General features: G+C 42.4%; 2 protein-coding genes across 8 annotated transcripts in view; one reads left to right on the top strand and one right to left on the bottom strand.

The window, feature by feature from the left end:
* SLC16A7 (solute carrier family 16 member 7) overlaps nt 1-8,760 on the bottom strand; it is a 141,797-nt gene extending 133,037 nt beyond the window's left edge. For 4 of the 5 annotated variants that reach the window (XM_074374638.1, XM_074374642.1, XM_074374641.1 and 1 more), the window contains exon 1: nt 8,570-8,760. The gene's annotated coding sequence lies outside the window, so the exon portion shown is untranslated. Of the gene's footprint in view, nt 1-8,356; nt 8,545-8,569 lie in introns of those variants that run through there. The other variant, XM_074374639.1, reaches the window with a different exon arrangement.
* Nucleotides 6,962-15,522, top strand: part of LOC141579349 (uncharacterized) — a 202,931-nt gene continuing 194,370 nt past the window's right edge. For 2 of the 3 annotated variants that reach the window (XM_074374646.1, XM_074374645.1), the window contains exons 1-2: nt 6,962-8,443; nt 11,491-11,567. In XM_074374646.1, coding sequence (XP_074230747.1) covers nt 8,015-8,443; nt 11,491-11,567 — 506 coding nt within the window. In that variant the 5' untranslated portion in view covers nt 6,962-8,014. The remainder of the gene's footprint in view (nt 8,444-11,490; nt 11,568-15,522) is intronic. The other variant, XM_074374644.1, reaches the window with a different exon arrangement.

Below are 15,522 nucleotides of genomic sequence, written 5' to 3'. Positions count from 1 at the left end.
GTCAGGAAAGATGTCTTATACATAACCTTTCCAGAGTACGTCATAGAGCAATGCTTAAGTACTTCCTGGTTGAGTTGATTTAAGATACAGGAGCAAGACCTCCTTGCCATTAGCATCCTACCTGCATTGAAACATCTACCAAGATGCTGACTCTGGGGGTTCTCTAATGGGCAGCCTCACCTTCTAGAGTCTTTATCTGGAAATGAATACAATCTATCCTACTTGGTAATAAGGAGGAACAGACATCCTATTTCTAAAAGATCAGGCACATAGGAATCACTTAAATGGTATCAATAATTATGTTGGCATATGTTTGTACCTTAACATGAACAAACATCTCTAAGTTGTGATAATAGAATGATTAGTCTTTCTCCTTGCCACAGCTTTTACATGTGCTTATGTGCACTACTAATCCTAAGTGGAAAATAAGGAATTCCCATTTTAAAATTCCCTCGGGATGTAGTCCTAATGGACATTATTAACTGTGGCTAAGTGAAAAATCCAGCACTTTTATATTCTGCAGCATCAAAATCTGTGTTGAGTGACTTCTTATTCATGCCAAACACCAGAGTTTTGCCTACATGGGAAAGACCCACATCATTGTCAAGTCAATGACTTCTTGTTATTGTTTTATAAATCTCCTATTTGGCTCAGGCTGTGAACAGTAATATAATTCGTAACTATTTGTGCACTAGAGAAAATTCGTCAAGAACAAAGAGACTCTGCCTCAAAATGCACCAAAAATATTGGTAGAGATAAAAGTAAAATGATTATGATTACCACTTATAAATTCCCCACATCACTTATGTACTCGCCCACATCCCCATGATACAGGTTTTACTGTTTCCGTTTTTAAAAATGAGGAAACTGGGGCTCTGAAGTAGTTTATATATCTTGATTTTGGTTAAACAGCTAAGATGTGGCTAAGTCAACATTCCTTTGAGGTCTGTCTATCTATCCACAAAGCCTCTGATCCAATATGTGACACCAAGATGGAGAAAAAAAAAAAAAAAGGAAAAAGAAGAGACAGAACTACAGAAGGAGACAGATTATAGAGTGAAGATGACACTAAAGGTCTACAAACAGTTGACTGAAGGACATAAATTGCTTAACTTTCCTTTAAGAATATGTTCCATCATTTGGGTGACTCAAGACTGAAAGGAGTTTACCTGTTTTATTCACAGCCATCTCTAACATCTCAAACGGTGTCTGGAGCACAGTGGATGAATAAATAGATTTTATTAAAGGTTTACATTCTCCAGCTTGAAATATGTCAGAGGCTTTATTCAAAACCCCACTTCACTGCAGATCTGACGTATACACATCCATAAAAATCCTCCAGACCCTACTGTATTTATGTCCCCATTGGGGTATCCACAGGAATCCCACCACCCCATGCACACTGCACCCCCACCATCTTGCTGCCTGCACTGAAAGAATAACATCTTGGATTTACCCTTTCTCCAGTCCTAATGGTTCTCCAGCCTCCCTGTGTCCATAAGCAATAAGAGGTCATTACTTTCTCTTAAGCTTCTTAGTTTGGTTCCAGATATTTCCTTCAAATAGTAAGGAAGTCTTATCATTCTGCTAACTCTGTGTTTTAATAGATCAAGACCCATTATACTTGACTAGTCTTTTTCCTCCCCAACATTTCTCAAACTTCCTTCCTCTAGAATCTTTTAAGATCCACTCCAAAATTAAACATTTTCAAATACTAATATTGAGAAGGTGTATTGTGGTTTATGGATTCAAGTCCAGACTCTCCACTGGTAAGATGTACAGACCTTGGGCAATACACTTAACCTCTGGGCCCTAACTCCTTCTTCTGTAAAATGAGCTCATAATAATGCTTCCTCATAAGATTTGGAGGATTAAATTTACTTCAAATATATAAAATGAACATTTAGAATGATGCCTGGCACAGAGAAGTATTCAATAAAGACAAACTATTTGTACCCAAAGGTGATCTCTATAATTTTCCCTAATGGCCACTTCTTTTGTGCAGCACCTCTAACCTCATTTATTACATGCACACGTACACACGCAGCATGTCTGGTGGTTAACATGCTTTTCTGACAGCATTAATCTACAAAGGCACATAGCTTTACTGGGGGGCTAATTCTAACTGTAACCAAAATTTAAAGTGAGCTTTTTTTCTCTCCTTGTCTCCATGATTTATTCATTTATTCATTCATCACACTAACGGACATGGAAAGAAAATGTTTAGCCCTGAGATAACAGTGGCTTCTTCCAAAGATGGATCCCTCTCTGTGCCTTTATTTCTCACCTTCTGACTTCTTCTGGAAAAAGATAATACTGATGTCCAGTTGGATCATGAACAAGGGTTCATTTATATTCACAAACAACCATTTTCATTCTTGAACTATTTTGTGTATTTCTGGACTTTCCTAAACTTGAATGCCTCCAGAAACACAGCAGCCCTAAAAAAGAGCTTAACCAGATTATGTAAAGAACAGGTAGAAAAACAGAATATGTTAAATTCATAGAGAAAACAGAAGACATGTGAACTGTCACCGCATATGTACAGGCTGTCAATCAACACAGAAAAAGATTCATTTTGTGTGGCCCCAGAAAGCTGAGTAAGGACCCTAGAGAGAGAAATAAGAAGAATGTAGTCACAACTGGAACTGCCTTAAAAAGAGCAGGCTGCCTCAGTGTGCACACTTAAGAGTAAACAATAGATGGTAGCAGATTGAAGATGCTGAAGAAACAACACATAAAAGCAGGAACAGATGTCCTCTAAGTCCCATGCAACTCTGTAGCCCTGCAGCATGCTAAAGGAGGTGTAAATAAGGGTGTATTATTATTCCTGACATCCAGAACCGTGCAGTACGTAGAGCAATTGAAGACATGCAAACGCAACTATAATACAATGTTCAAAACAAATAAACAGATCACAAATGCAATGTTTCTAAAATTTTAGAAAAGCTTCCTCTACCTATTCAGAGGCTTCAGAGGAAATCTGAATGTGCTGTTTCAGCTCAGCTTTGAAGGTTAGAGCTAGACACTGGGAACAGCAGGAGGTTAGAGCATTTTAGGATGAAAGAAAAGCATGACCAAAGGCATGGTGGCAGGAAATAGAACGAAGATAAATGAGGCACAGGGAACAGCTCAATTTGACTCGAGGATGGTGGCCGTGGGAGATGAGCCTGGAAAAGCTTGTTGGAATTACTGGGACTGAGATGTTGGTCCTTAGACCCCGGTAACAGGAGTCACTAAAGTGTTATTAAAACGTAAGTAAGGGAGGTGTCCTTCAGTTAGAGTATCTGTGGCATGTACAGAATTAACTGGTACAATGAGGGTCAGAGGTGAGGAGACAAGTTGAAAGACTATGCCACGACTCTATAGACAGCATGTCACAAGTGCCCAAGCTCCATGCCAGCACCAGAAAAGAGGAAACTGGGGAAAGAAGCATTTTGGATGTACAACTGCCAGGTCTTAACAACTGGCTGTAAGACATAAGGCTGCGGGGAAGAGGGTCTCAAAAGCTTCTAGGTGAGAATGCTAAGACCATTAAAAGCAACAGGGGAAACAGAGGAAGGCAGACAGAGTTCCAAGGGACCACAGGGTGCTGGTGATGTCAGCAGCACAGAAGAGGGGAGCTGTCCAGCAGGAACTTGGAAAGGACTGCCAACAGCTCGTGTGAAGGTCGGGGCTGAAAACAATGACCTGGGTGTTACTCCCACTGAGATGGAAGTACAGGCCAAGAGAGGATGAGCTCTGCCAGCGGGCAAAACACAGACCTAAGAACTCAAAACAGAAATTGAGGAACATATACTTGAGTGAGAGATGAAAGGAAAGCCCAAGAAGGAGCCTCAAAGGAGCAGTCAGGGAAGTAAGAGGGGCACAGGGAGCACACGGAAGCCAAGAGAGGAGTTTAAGAAGCAGCAAGTGCCAACATTGCCAAAGGCTGTTGACAGTTTGGAGCAAATGAAGATCTGGAGTCTCGGAGGTCAATTATAACCTGATTATGAGGTACTGTACAAAGAAGAACTCATTCCTTCAAATCAAAGTATTTCCACACGAAATTACTCTTTTTACCCCAGAAGAAAAAAAAAAAAGAATTTGTTATGTGAAGATACGCTAATCTCAAGGATACTTTCCTAAAACATTCTCTGTTTGATCCTGTTGGCCAATAGTTTTCAACCACATCTAGTACCATTCTTACGAAAGGTATATTAAGTATTACAAAGCATTTTCAACAATGACGGCTGAGGGGAAGCTATCAGCGTGTGGAGGACCGGGGCTACAGACACTAAATGTCCTGCAGTAGAAGAGTCATTCTTACACCATGCAGAGGTGCCCAGCCAAAAATGCTAATACTGTCTCTTTTACGAAACACTGTCACGTGAAAGCACCTGTTGCATATTTGAGAAAAACTGATACAACTTCTGAAATTTTGGAGAATCAATTTTTTAAAAAGACAAATATCATTAACATAATTCATCCTTTAGAAACTTTTCAAGCAAACGCATGCCTTTTTGTTTTACCGTTTATTCATATCTAGTCTAGTTCCAAAGCAGACAGGTCTTCAAGTAAATTTCTCAGTAGGGCAACTTCTTCTTATAGTTTCTAATTCTTCTTCATATTAGTTCTAATCAGAATCTGTTAAGGGGTGTAGATGACTGAGAAGAATGCATTTCATTGTGTTACTTGGTGAGGGAACAGCCAATGTTTGAAATACAATACTTCCTAAAAAAATACCAACATTTTATACAGCTCTTTCTCTAAAAACATTTTTCTGTGTTCACTAGTCATACTCAGTATTTTCAATTGAAAATTTCTGTTTCAATGCTAAATATTACCAAACATTAATCACCAGTTTAGATCACTGAACCACACAATAGGTCAATTTTTGTGGGGCTATCCTAGCTGTAAAAACTTTGAACAAAAAGTATCTTTACAGGAGAATCTCAATGCCTTCACCTAAGTGTTTTGTAAGATTTTCATGAACTCATTTGGAATTTCAAAAAATATTAATATAAAATACCCCAAGTAGGCAGATTAGGCCCCTGGGTTCATCACTGAAGGGACCAACTGAGAAAATGATGCTTTCTCTGTCAGTTAAAAAAAAAAAAAAAAGATCTGTTACTCACTAAGTAATGTGATTGTTTCCCAACTCATTTCCCAAACACTATGAACCAAATAGTTCTGAGAAAACTGGACAAACAAGGATGACCTCTCAGACAATGAGTCCATTTAATGGCTTATTACGCAATCCAGCACTTTAAGCCATCTAATGAGAAACGTGGCTTTCCAAAGGGCTCCCAAAAACCTGTTACGAAGAATAGGCCAGTGATTCGTGTAACAACATAAGGCCTTAAGGCCAAATATTTAATGCCTGACAGGAGCTACCACGTATTGAGTTATTTCTATGCACGTGCGCGGCCCAGTGCCAAGCAATGCGGGCCAGGGCGTAGAAATCCTCCAAAGGCCCTCACTACCCTGTCCTACCCTGTCCTGAAGGCACAGTCTGCGAGGGATTCCCTGCCAGATGTAGAGCTGTAGGCTGGAAAGGAGGTTCACTCTTTCCTTGTTTCTTCCTCCTTCCCTCCACGTCTATCTCCCTCCAGCCTTCCTTCTTTTTTTCTATAATCAAGCCCTCCACGTGCCAGGCACTGCACCCGGGAGGGAGAACACGACAGAGCCCCCGCCCCAGCCAGCTTCATGCAGCAGAAGCAGGACTACGGAGTGACTGTGACAGCCCGGCAGCCTGCCTGAGTGCCTGCCCGGCTCAGGCACTTACTCGCTGTGCAATGCGACCGTTACTTACATCTCTGTGCCTCAATTCCCCTTCTGTGATAGTGGATATTGACAGACCCACCCCACAGGACTGTGCAGGGGATGAAAGGAGTCAACAGACAGAACGCAGGCAGCACAGAGTCCGGAACACGGTGCGCATTGTAAACATGTTGTTACAGACATTATGCTCCTGGGCTTCTCCAAGTGGATTAGTTTGTCCAAAGTGCAGAAGAAAGCTGCTCCTCAGTCTCTTTTCTCAAAAAACCAGAAATCAGATCTTTGGCAAAGATATTCTTCAGGGATGCGATGTCCCGCCCTAAGAGCAAGAGAAAATCCCCCACTGTCTGTGCATACAAGATCACTCTCCAAAGGCTCCATGAGTGGGGCTGCACACCAGGTTTCTGAGGCAAGGTGCCCTTCTCAAATTTGCCTTTTAACAGGCCTCACGAACATTTCCTACAATTGCTACACCCTTTTCAAATTATTTGGGATATATGCCTCTTCCGTGGAGAAGGAAACTGACTGAAGGCAAAGAGGACAGGAGAAAGACGGTCCTAGATGACTAGATGTGAATTTTTTGAAACTAGAATTCCAACCTCATTCATCTTGGTAACTGCAGTCCAGTGTTTGGGGTGATTTTAGGGGTTCAAAAACAGCCAGTTTATATTTTAGGTGTTTTCCATACATCTTGTTCCTCACAATAGCACCTCAGGGCAGGCATTACCAATCCCATTCTATGAATAAGAAAAACTGAAGAGGAGACTGTTAAATAATTGCTCAGCCTTACCAAAATGCAGAACTGAGCCTGAAATCTAGGTCTAACTCTAAAGGTAGTTACTTTTTTCCATGTGACTATCTCAAAAAAATGTTTGGTGAATGAATATGAAATGAGAAGCAAATGCAGGAGGCTTCTTTTATTCTAGATCCATGATCCAAGTATAGAACTCTGGATAAAGGGTATTTCTTTAGGTCTCTTTGCCCTCTTTCCCTTTAGGAGGGCTCCAGGCCAAAAATAGAAGCCAAATACTGTAAAAGAGTAAATGCACATCTAGAAATAAACTGAGCATTTACAGGAGGATGTACTAACTTGAGACACTGGAAAACAAGTGTTAAAATTTCAGATCACTTACCAGTATTAACACTGTCCCTAGGGGGGAAAGAGCAGTACAGAACTGCAAACTGGTCACGTGAATTTTGCAAAAACTAGTTTCTGACTTTATGAGTTGTTACACAACACACTGAGTTGCTTAAGGTAATCTTTCCCTTTCACTGAGATCATTCAGTTGCCTGCTGACTTAGATGGCTTTCAACGCAATGTGCTCTCTCAGAAGCAGAAAGCGGAGCCAGGGTTGCCTCACCAGGGCCAAATAAGGGTCACCTTGTTCAACCCTCATCTATTCTCTGCAGCCACCGCCCAGCTCTAATTTTTCAGCCACGCCTCTCCAAACGCACACTGAGTTCTTGTGGTTCCAATGACACAACACATACAGGCTAACGTGTCTGTGGGAAGTTTGCAGCCCTCCTGAGTTCCAGTGTGGATTTAGCCAGAAAGCACGAGATGCCAGCAAAGGGCATCTAGTGTCCACTGTTGTATGTTTTATTCCTCTCCTGCGTCCCTTATCAGGCCTGGGAACGAAGGATGATATGAAATATTAGCTTTCCTGCTACCACCATCCTGCTCTCACTCAACCCAGCCCACTCGGTCCTACTCCAGGAAGGGGAGGCTGAGGTACTTGCAGAGAAACCACTCATTTCCTCTTCTGCGGGTGTGTGTGTGTGTGTGTGTGAGCGCGCGTGTGTGTGTAATTTTAACATCAGTGACGTAGACCACAAAATTCCCTCCGCAGCCCTACTGGGAAAGTGGCCTTGGTCAAGACTGCCCTTTCCAAAGCAGTCTGCAGTCCCTTTCGCGGAAGTAAGGGACAAAACAGGGTGGAGAGAGCAGCTGCCAAGCAGCATCCGCCCAAAGAGGAGGCAGTTCGCACATCAGCCGCCTCGCCAGCCTCCCGCGCCACCTGCCCTGGCCTGGCGCCCCAGAGTGAGCCCAGGGGCCCAGGACACTCAGCGTGAGCCTGGGAGGAACAGGCCCTCCTAGACCCGGGTCAAGCCCGCGGGGCAGGCGTCCACACCTTTCCCTCTGTATCGCCCCTACCACTCTACCTGGAGACGGAGAGGGGTATTAGACCCCCTCCTGGTATTTCGTCTCCTCCTTCCAGCCCCTCCGAGTCCCGATCTTCTGCTAAAAGGCAAGATGCTCCTACACACTCTCACCACTCCCTGTCCCCAGCTTCTAGGGCACGATGCCACCCCGGGGTTAGCGGGGCCCGGGCGCGGGATGCTGATGAGAAGCGCACCAGAGACAAGCCATGCGGGAGCTTGCCGGGAGTCTGGGGGGACTAAGGAGAGGGGGGAACACCGTGCCAGCAGAGTCCCCGCGCTGAAGCCGGGAGCGTGGGCGCCTCCCGGCCGGAAGCACGCGGGGCGCTCGCAGTCCTGGACCCCTCGGGCAGCCCCCGCCCCGCTCCCACGACGCGCGTGCGCCCTGAGCCCGCGCCGGGCCGCGCCCCCGCAGCTGTCGGCGCGCCCGCGATACCTGAGCTCCCCTCTGGCGGCGGCTTCGGGGTTTTTTCGTCTATATAAGGGCTTGAGGGCAAATTCTGCGCTGACGCGCGTGTCACAGGTTAGCCACTATTTTTACACACGCGTGCGGTTCCCCGGGCAGCTCGGGTGACACGCGCGCGCTCGCCCTCCTCTCCGCCGGCGCCCCCTCGCCCTCGTCCTCCTTTCTTCCCGGGGAGGAACTTACTTTCCGCGGTCCCTGGCCCCGGGTGGGCGCTGTGGCGAGCCGTTTCCCGCCGCCGCCGCCGCCGCCGGTTCGCCTCGCTGTTACCGGGTGAATGGAATTATTTATTTATTTATGTCCCCTCCGAGTCCTCGCCCGCCGCAGCCGGAGGAGGAGGTGGCGGCGGCGGGGGGGGCGGGGGGGGGGCGGCGCGGCGGCTGAGCGCCCTCGTGGTTCCCCGGGGCACGCGCCGCGCCGCGGCGGGAGGGAGGCGGGAGCGCTGGCGGAAGGCGGGGGCCGGGCCCGCGGCTTTCGGGGAGCGCGGGGGCCAGCAGCCGCCCGGAGACTCCGGGAGGACTGAGCATGCTCGGAGCGGCTGTGCAGGCGGTGGACACTTCATGGCTGAGGCGCTCCACTTCAGATTTTAGCTTTGACCCAGGGAGTAAGCCCCAAGTGGGCTGGGGAGAGCTGATGGCTAGCGGTCGGTCGGGACACGCTTTTCCCGAAGTTACTTTGGCGCCTAATGTGGGAGCCAGGTGTAGGGCGGCTCTGTTTAGATACCCCAGGGAGTGGGCAACCTGCACACACAGAAGGAGAGGAAGCTGGCCGAAGGCGGGAATCCAGCACAGTCTCACTGTGAGCTTGGAGGCAAACTCTTGGGCCATTTCCCAGGGGAGATCTTTTTGAGGGGGCGTCGGGGGAGGAGCGATGGCAGTGTTGGAGATTAGGCTCGTGAACCAAGTCACTCCAAGGGGAAAACAAAATTGACCCCGTGGGTGGAGAAGCACAAGGAAGTAGCACAAGAAGAACTTGAAAACAGAAAAGAAAGAAAAATCATTTGTAAATGATTCATTTTTAGTTTCTCAAATTATTTAATTCTTCAAAATAGGATATAGTTATTTGAAAATCCGGAGTGCTAGGGATAATAGTAATTCCAGTCTCAGTTTGGTTTCTTCTATCTTTATTTACCCCTGTCCCGTCTGGAATACGTTTTGGGTGGGGAGTTGGAAAGAGGAAGGCCTGGAAACGAACCTGTGTATTAAGTTCCTTTAAAGTTTTTAAAGTTGAAGTAGTACTTAGAGGAAAACAATCCCGAAGAATAAACGTGGGCTTGGGTTTGTGAATTCATACTGCAGGTTTTCTGTCAGTTTGACTGAACCTCCCCATTCTGCTCCCCAAAGTGAAAGGGTAAAATGTTACATCACTCTTAGATAAAAATATAACTTCCTAGAAGCTTCTCTTGTTTATTCTAGAAATTAAATAATTTCTAAGAAGCCAAGATAATTTAGTTGAAATAAGTAGAGTTTTGAATCCCCAGGGACAAAGAATCAAGATGGCGATATGGTAGTCATAATAATAATAATTACTTAATTATTAAGTGCTTATCATTGTCAGGCACTGTTCTAAGTATGTGGATTATCTCAGTTAATACAATAATCCTATTAGATTTTTAACATTTTACCAATTTGGAAACAAGTCATTTGGCTAAATTCTCATCACCTTACTTCTGCCTCAGCTAGTCTGTAGGCTTGAGCAAAACTTGAATTTTAGTTTCTGCAGTTACAAAATAGAAATAATATCATTCTTTTATTGCAGTCAGAAGATTTAGATGAGATGATATATGTGAAGTGGATGGTAGATTAATATGAGACAAATAGGTAGTGGCTCTCATTAGCAACTTCAAAAAGTTTGGAAGACAGCATTACAGAGGGGGTTAGTTTGGAGACTAAGGAACTAAGGCGGAAATCTCAGAAATGACTTTAAATGTATTTTAAGTTTAAAATGTGTAAACTGATACCTGTACAAGATATAATAGACATTTGATAATGATGGTATGTCTGGCAGTGACTATAAACACTTCATTTTCATTATAAAACAAGTATGTTAAATTTTAAAAAGAAATGTTAAGATACACATCTCAAGGTCATGTTCTTGAGTGTTTTCTACTGATGTTTTTCAGTTTCCTTCCTAATTTTTATTTTCTTTCAAAGAACAGAGGGAAAGGGCATATATTTCCTGAATTTTGGTCCAATTCTCCTTTGTCCTTCTCTTTGATTTTTCTTTTCTGTCCTCTAGTCCTGTATTTTTCACAGCCCCATACTCTTGCCTACTTAATCTATTGCCAAACTCCTAAACATTACTACCCAGAGCATTATATCTTAACCGTACCAAGTTTTCTTTTTAAGTCTTGTTTTTCCAACAGTTAAAACCCTGGATCCAATTTATCTACTGCCCCAGTGTTAGTATTTGGGTGTCCGTTTCCAGACTGCCTTGTTGCTGTGGCTGGGCATGCTGTGTAAATGTTTGGTTGGCTTAGAGAGAAATCTGAGAAGAGAATTAGGTGGGGATAAGTGTAGTTAATTTCTTCTATGACTTATAGTCTTAATATTCTTCAGAAATTGAGAAAAATACAATTTAAAGGAAAAACAAATCATATGATTAGAACTTGAAATGTTTTTGATAAAATTTCTGCCTTGATTTCTATTCATAAGGCAAAGTAACAATGGGAGAAACAAAGGAGACCGATATAGTCAATATTCCAGCAACTCACGTTCCACAAATAAGTAACTTAGTGAATACATGCATAATGTATAAACTAATAAAACCCAAACTTCTTACACTGCATACCCGCAGCCCCATATCCCAGGTTCTCTGCCCCTTCATTCTTCAGCCGCGCCATGTCTTCTCCCATTTTTCTGTCTTTTCTCACTCCCCACCCTCTGTTTCATATCAAACTTGTCCAGGCCATCTTTTCCGTTTAAGGCCTAGCCTGTATGACATTACCTCTGTAGCATTTCAAAGATTCTTTCAATAAGAATTAATTCCCATCATCCTCTGTGCTCTTTTGCATAGAACGTGGTATATGCCTATATTGGAGGCATTTTCATGTGCTTCACAGTATGGGTGTATTATAATTTTTTTTCTGTCTTCTCCTTTTTTTTAAGCTGTTGGAGTGTAGTGATGACATTGTACTCATCTCTGTAAGCTTCCAGCATCCAGCACAAATTCCTGCGGTTAGAAGGTAATCAATAATGCTTGCCAAATGGAGGAAAGAGATGATAGTGTGATTTTAGGTAACAGATATGTGGCAGAGGCTTTGGTGCTAACAGCATCCATGACACTACATTTCCTGACTTCTCTTAAGGTTATATTGGGGCCATGTGACTGGTCCTAACTGATAGAATATGAATGAAAGCAACTTGTGTCATTTCTGGGTAAAGGGCATTAAGAGTCAGTACGGACCCTCCATTCCTGCTTTCCCTCCCCCAACAGCCTCATATTTCAGGTGAAGTCACTGCAGGTTAAGGAAAAGCTGCTTGACTTGCACAGGACTCTGCCTGAGCAAGAAACCATTGCTGTGCTTAGCCACTGAGATTTCAGGATTTAATTGTCAGCAGAACATAGCCTAGCTCATTCCAGCCAATACAAGATGCTACTCAAACAGGTTATAAATCACGGTGTAAAGACCCAAAGAAACACTGAGCTTATGAGAATGCTCTAATGTATTCTTAGAACTAAAAGTATATATTCTCGCAATCCCGCATTGATATGTAACGGCCTTTTCATGGCAAGGCGCTATGAGCCCAAAGCAGGTGTGTGTGTTAACTTCACACGATAGAGTAGTTTTAACTAAGGACACAGACCTAATGCCCCAATATACCCCTCAGCCTGAGTGAGAACGAGAAGTGCATCCTGCCTTCCTGTGTCAGCATCATGTGACTGCGATTGAAGCTGGCTGGCAGCTGCGACTGTGATCGTTCTGACCTGGTTTCATGCAACATACAAAATATAAAAGACATCATGCCACTGTTTCTAGATTTATATCTTGAGTGCATCCATAAAGGCTGCTTTGGAAATTTCTTCTATGGAAGCTTCCCATAGAATTGTGGAGAGTGCAAATCTAGTCTCAGTGTACAAGGAATCAAAAAGGAAAAACCAATCATGTTGGACATGACTGTGAGGTGTGCATCTCAATAACTATACAAGAGCCCCTAGAGGTCTTTTGTCAAAATAAATGACTCTTGGGGCTCTAGAAATCTCTCAATGGATTCTGCATTTAAACTCTTGTCCATTGGTATTTTTCTAATTTTACAATTTATTTAATGTTATCCATAAAGTAAGGTTAATGGATTGATTCTAATTATAAACCTAATTATAGATGCCTTCATCTGAATATGCTAATTATTCTGAAAGCATATAAAGTTAAAAACTTGCATTAAAAGTTTTTATAGTAAACTATAAACTTTCCTGGCAGGGATCTTGTAAATAATGGCTTAATTTAATTTTTAATGGTTTTTATTAAATGAATGAATGATGACTGAATACAGTGCTAAGGAACCTAAGGTTTCAGTGCCTTTCCCTGTGCACGTGGTCTTAGGTGGGCCACTTACCTTCACTTTTTAGAACTCTTGTGGTACTTTGAATCACTCCAAGGGTGCAAAGATACAAATGATACAGGAAAAAGAATGTGGGGCAAGAGGATGGCCATGTTCCAGGCCTTGGTTGAGTCCCTGGGATGCAACGTGCCAAGTGTGGGTCCTTGGCTTCGTGCAGGAAAGAACGCAAGAGTGAGCCACAGTTGAGTAAAGATAGATGTATTCAGAAAGATACACACTCCATTGAGTGCAGTCTGTTTAAGGAGGTAAGAAAAAGACCAAGAGGTATAGGGATTGGGTGTTCAATAGACACACACTCCATACAAGGGATGCAGGCCGACTCAGAAGGGAGAGTGGCCACGAAGTGTGGGGGTTGTTAGTTTTTATAGGCTTGGTAACTTCGTATGCCAACAAGTGGGAGAATTATTCCAACTACTTTGGGGAAAGGGCCGGGATTCCCACTTTTGAGCTCTTGCGGTTAGCCTCGGAACTCTCATGGCACCTGTGGGAGTGTCATTTACCATGCTGACATATTATAATGAGTGTATAATGAGGCTCAAGGTCTACTGGGAGTTGAGTCTGCCTCCACCTTGGTGTTAATTGCTGTGTCATTCTTTGGCTGTGCCCTGCCCCCTTCCTTTCTGTCTCACGCAGAGATTACACATACTCCTAACAAATGAAGAAGTATTTATGCATGTTGAGGTTTTTTTCTTTTCTAATTAGCCACAAAAAAAAAAAAAAAAAGTTGACTTTAAATATTTTGGAGAGTAGTTTTGATCAAGATTTATAAGAATGCAGCCAGAAAGTTACCTGCTTAACTTGTAACCTTGTCTAACTTGCCCTGTGCCTGGAATGTTGAAGGGTTAGTCATTGTTTGTATTTACATAATGCCTCCTCGGTCACAAGAGAGTTTCATGCTAAAATACTGCCAGCCACCTGCTTCTCAGTAAACTAGATTTTCAGCTGCTCTTACTTTGTTTTATGTACCTAAAGGCAAAGCCACCATGCTGTTTTTCCATTCTGAAGCTCTTTTTTTTTTTCCTGCTTTCTATTTGCCAGGAATTGATTCAAATTCCTTATCTGTTTTTGTGCTGTTTCGCTATATAATTCTAATTGATTTCCTAACGTTGGTACATTTTTCTGGGAGTTCGCTAATTGTGATCTTGAATTATTACTTGTTATAAATTTCTTCCCAAGAAATAATCTGGATGAGATTTGTTACGTAAGATGTAATGTAGGTTTTGAGTCCAAATGTTTGAATAGAATGTGCCTCTGTCCTTTAGCTCTGTGATTAAGGCTGAGAACTAACAATGTTGGTGGTCACCTGAAGTTTACCGATTTTTTTTTCCCTTGGTTCACCAGAATTTCATTTCTTAGTGTAGGTCCTGAATCGTGGAATTCAGTCTCTGTGAGTTTTATTCCTTAGATGTATTTATTGAGCAACTGCTACATGATAGGCAACGTGAGAAGCTTTTTAGATACAAGTAGTGGTTCTCTGAAGCAAATGATACACTATTTCTTTAATTTTCAGACTTATTATGATCCTAATGCTATGATTTCACCCACCCCATAATTCTGTTTGCACGTATATACCCATCAGAGTATAAATATTGGGATAATGGTTTTCTTGAATGATGTTCCCTGTAAGTTTTTTTCAACATGAACTGGAATAGACTATCCTAGTCATTGAGTTGAAGGGTTATCCAGAGATTCAGAAACATTTTTCAAAAGAGACATGTAGAGTTTTTCCTCAGCAGACTTTCTGAAGAATGAGCTTTTTTTCATGATGCCAAAGACTCAAACAAAACTTGTGGATTTCTTTGTCAATATACCAGCTTTATTTTAAATAAACTTTATTGACATATAACTCACATTAAAAATGCATGCCTTTTAAGTGTACATAGTTTGATGGATTTTGACAGATTTGTGTACCCATTTAATCACCACCCTATCCAGATATAGAGCATTTCCATCATCCCAGAAAGTTCTGCCATACCATTTTTATTCAGTCTCCCCTGCACCCCAGGCAATTGCTAATCTGGTTTTTATCGTCATAGACTACATGGTTTTCCCTACTTTAAAATGTTAGATAAATAGAGTGACATAATATGTACTCTTTTGTACTTGGCTCTTACATTCTGCATATTTGTCTTTAATTCATCCGTGTAGTTGTGTGTACATATTAGCAGTTTTTTCCTTTCCTTCTTGGGCGGTATTCTATTGTGTGGAAATGCCACATTTTTTTTTTTATCAATTCACATGTGGATGGATATTTGGAATATTTTTATTATTTACTTCTTTTTTTTTTTTTTTTTAGCAAATTAAGAAATTTATTTTCTCATGTCTCTTTACAAAGCTTTTATACTTACTAAAATTATGGAGTGGAAACCCAAATTTTTTTTAACATCTTTTTTTATTGAGTAATAGTCATGTTGTGTCAAATTCCAGTGTAGAGCACAATTTTTCAGTTATACATGAACATATGTATATTCATTGTCACATTTTCTTTTTCGCTGTGCGCTACCACCAGATCTTGTATATATTTCCCTGTGCTATACAGTATAATCTAGTTTATCTATTCTACATTTTAAAATCCCAGTC

Source organism: Camelus bactrianus, chromosome 12, assembly GCF_048773025.1.
Source record: "Camelus bactrianus isolate YW-2024 breed Bactrian camel chromosome 12, ASM4877302v1, whole genome shotgun sequence".
In the NCBI taxonomy this organism is placed as follows: Eukaryota; Metazoa; Chordata; class Mammalia; order Artiodactyla; family Camelidae; genus Camelus; species Camelus bactrianus.
The sequence above is the reverse complement of the archived record's forward strand: the minus strand, read 5'-3'. Positions and strand labels throughout refer to the sequence as shown.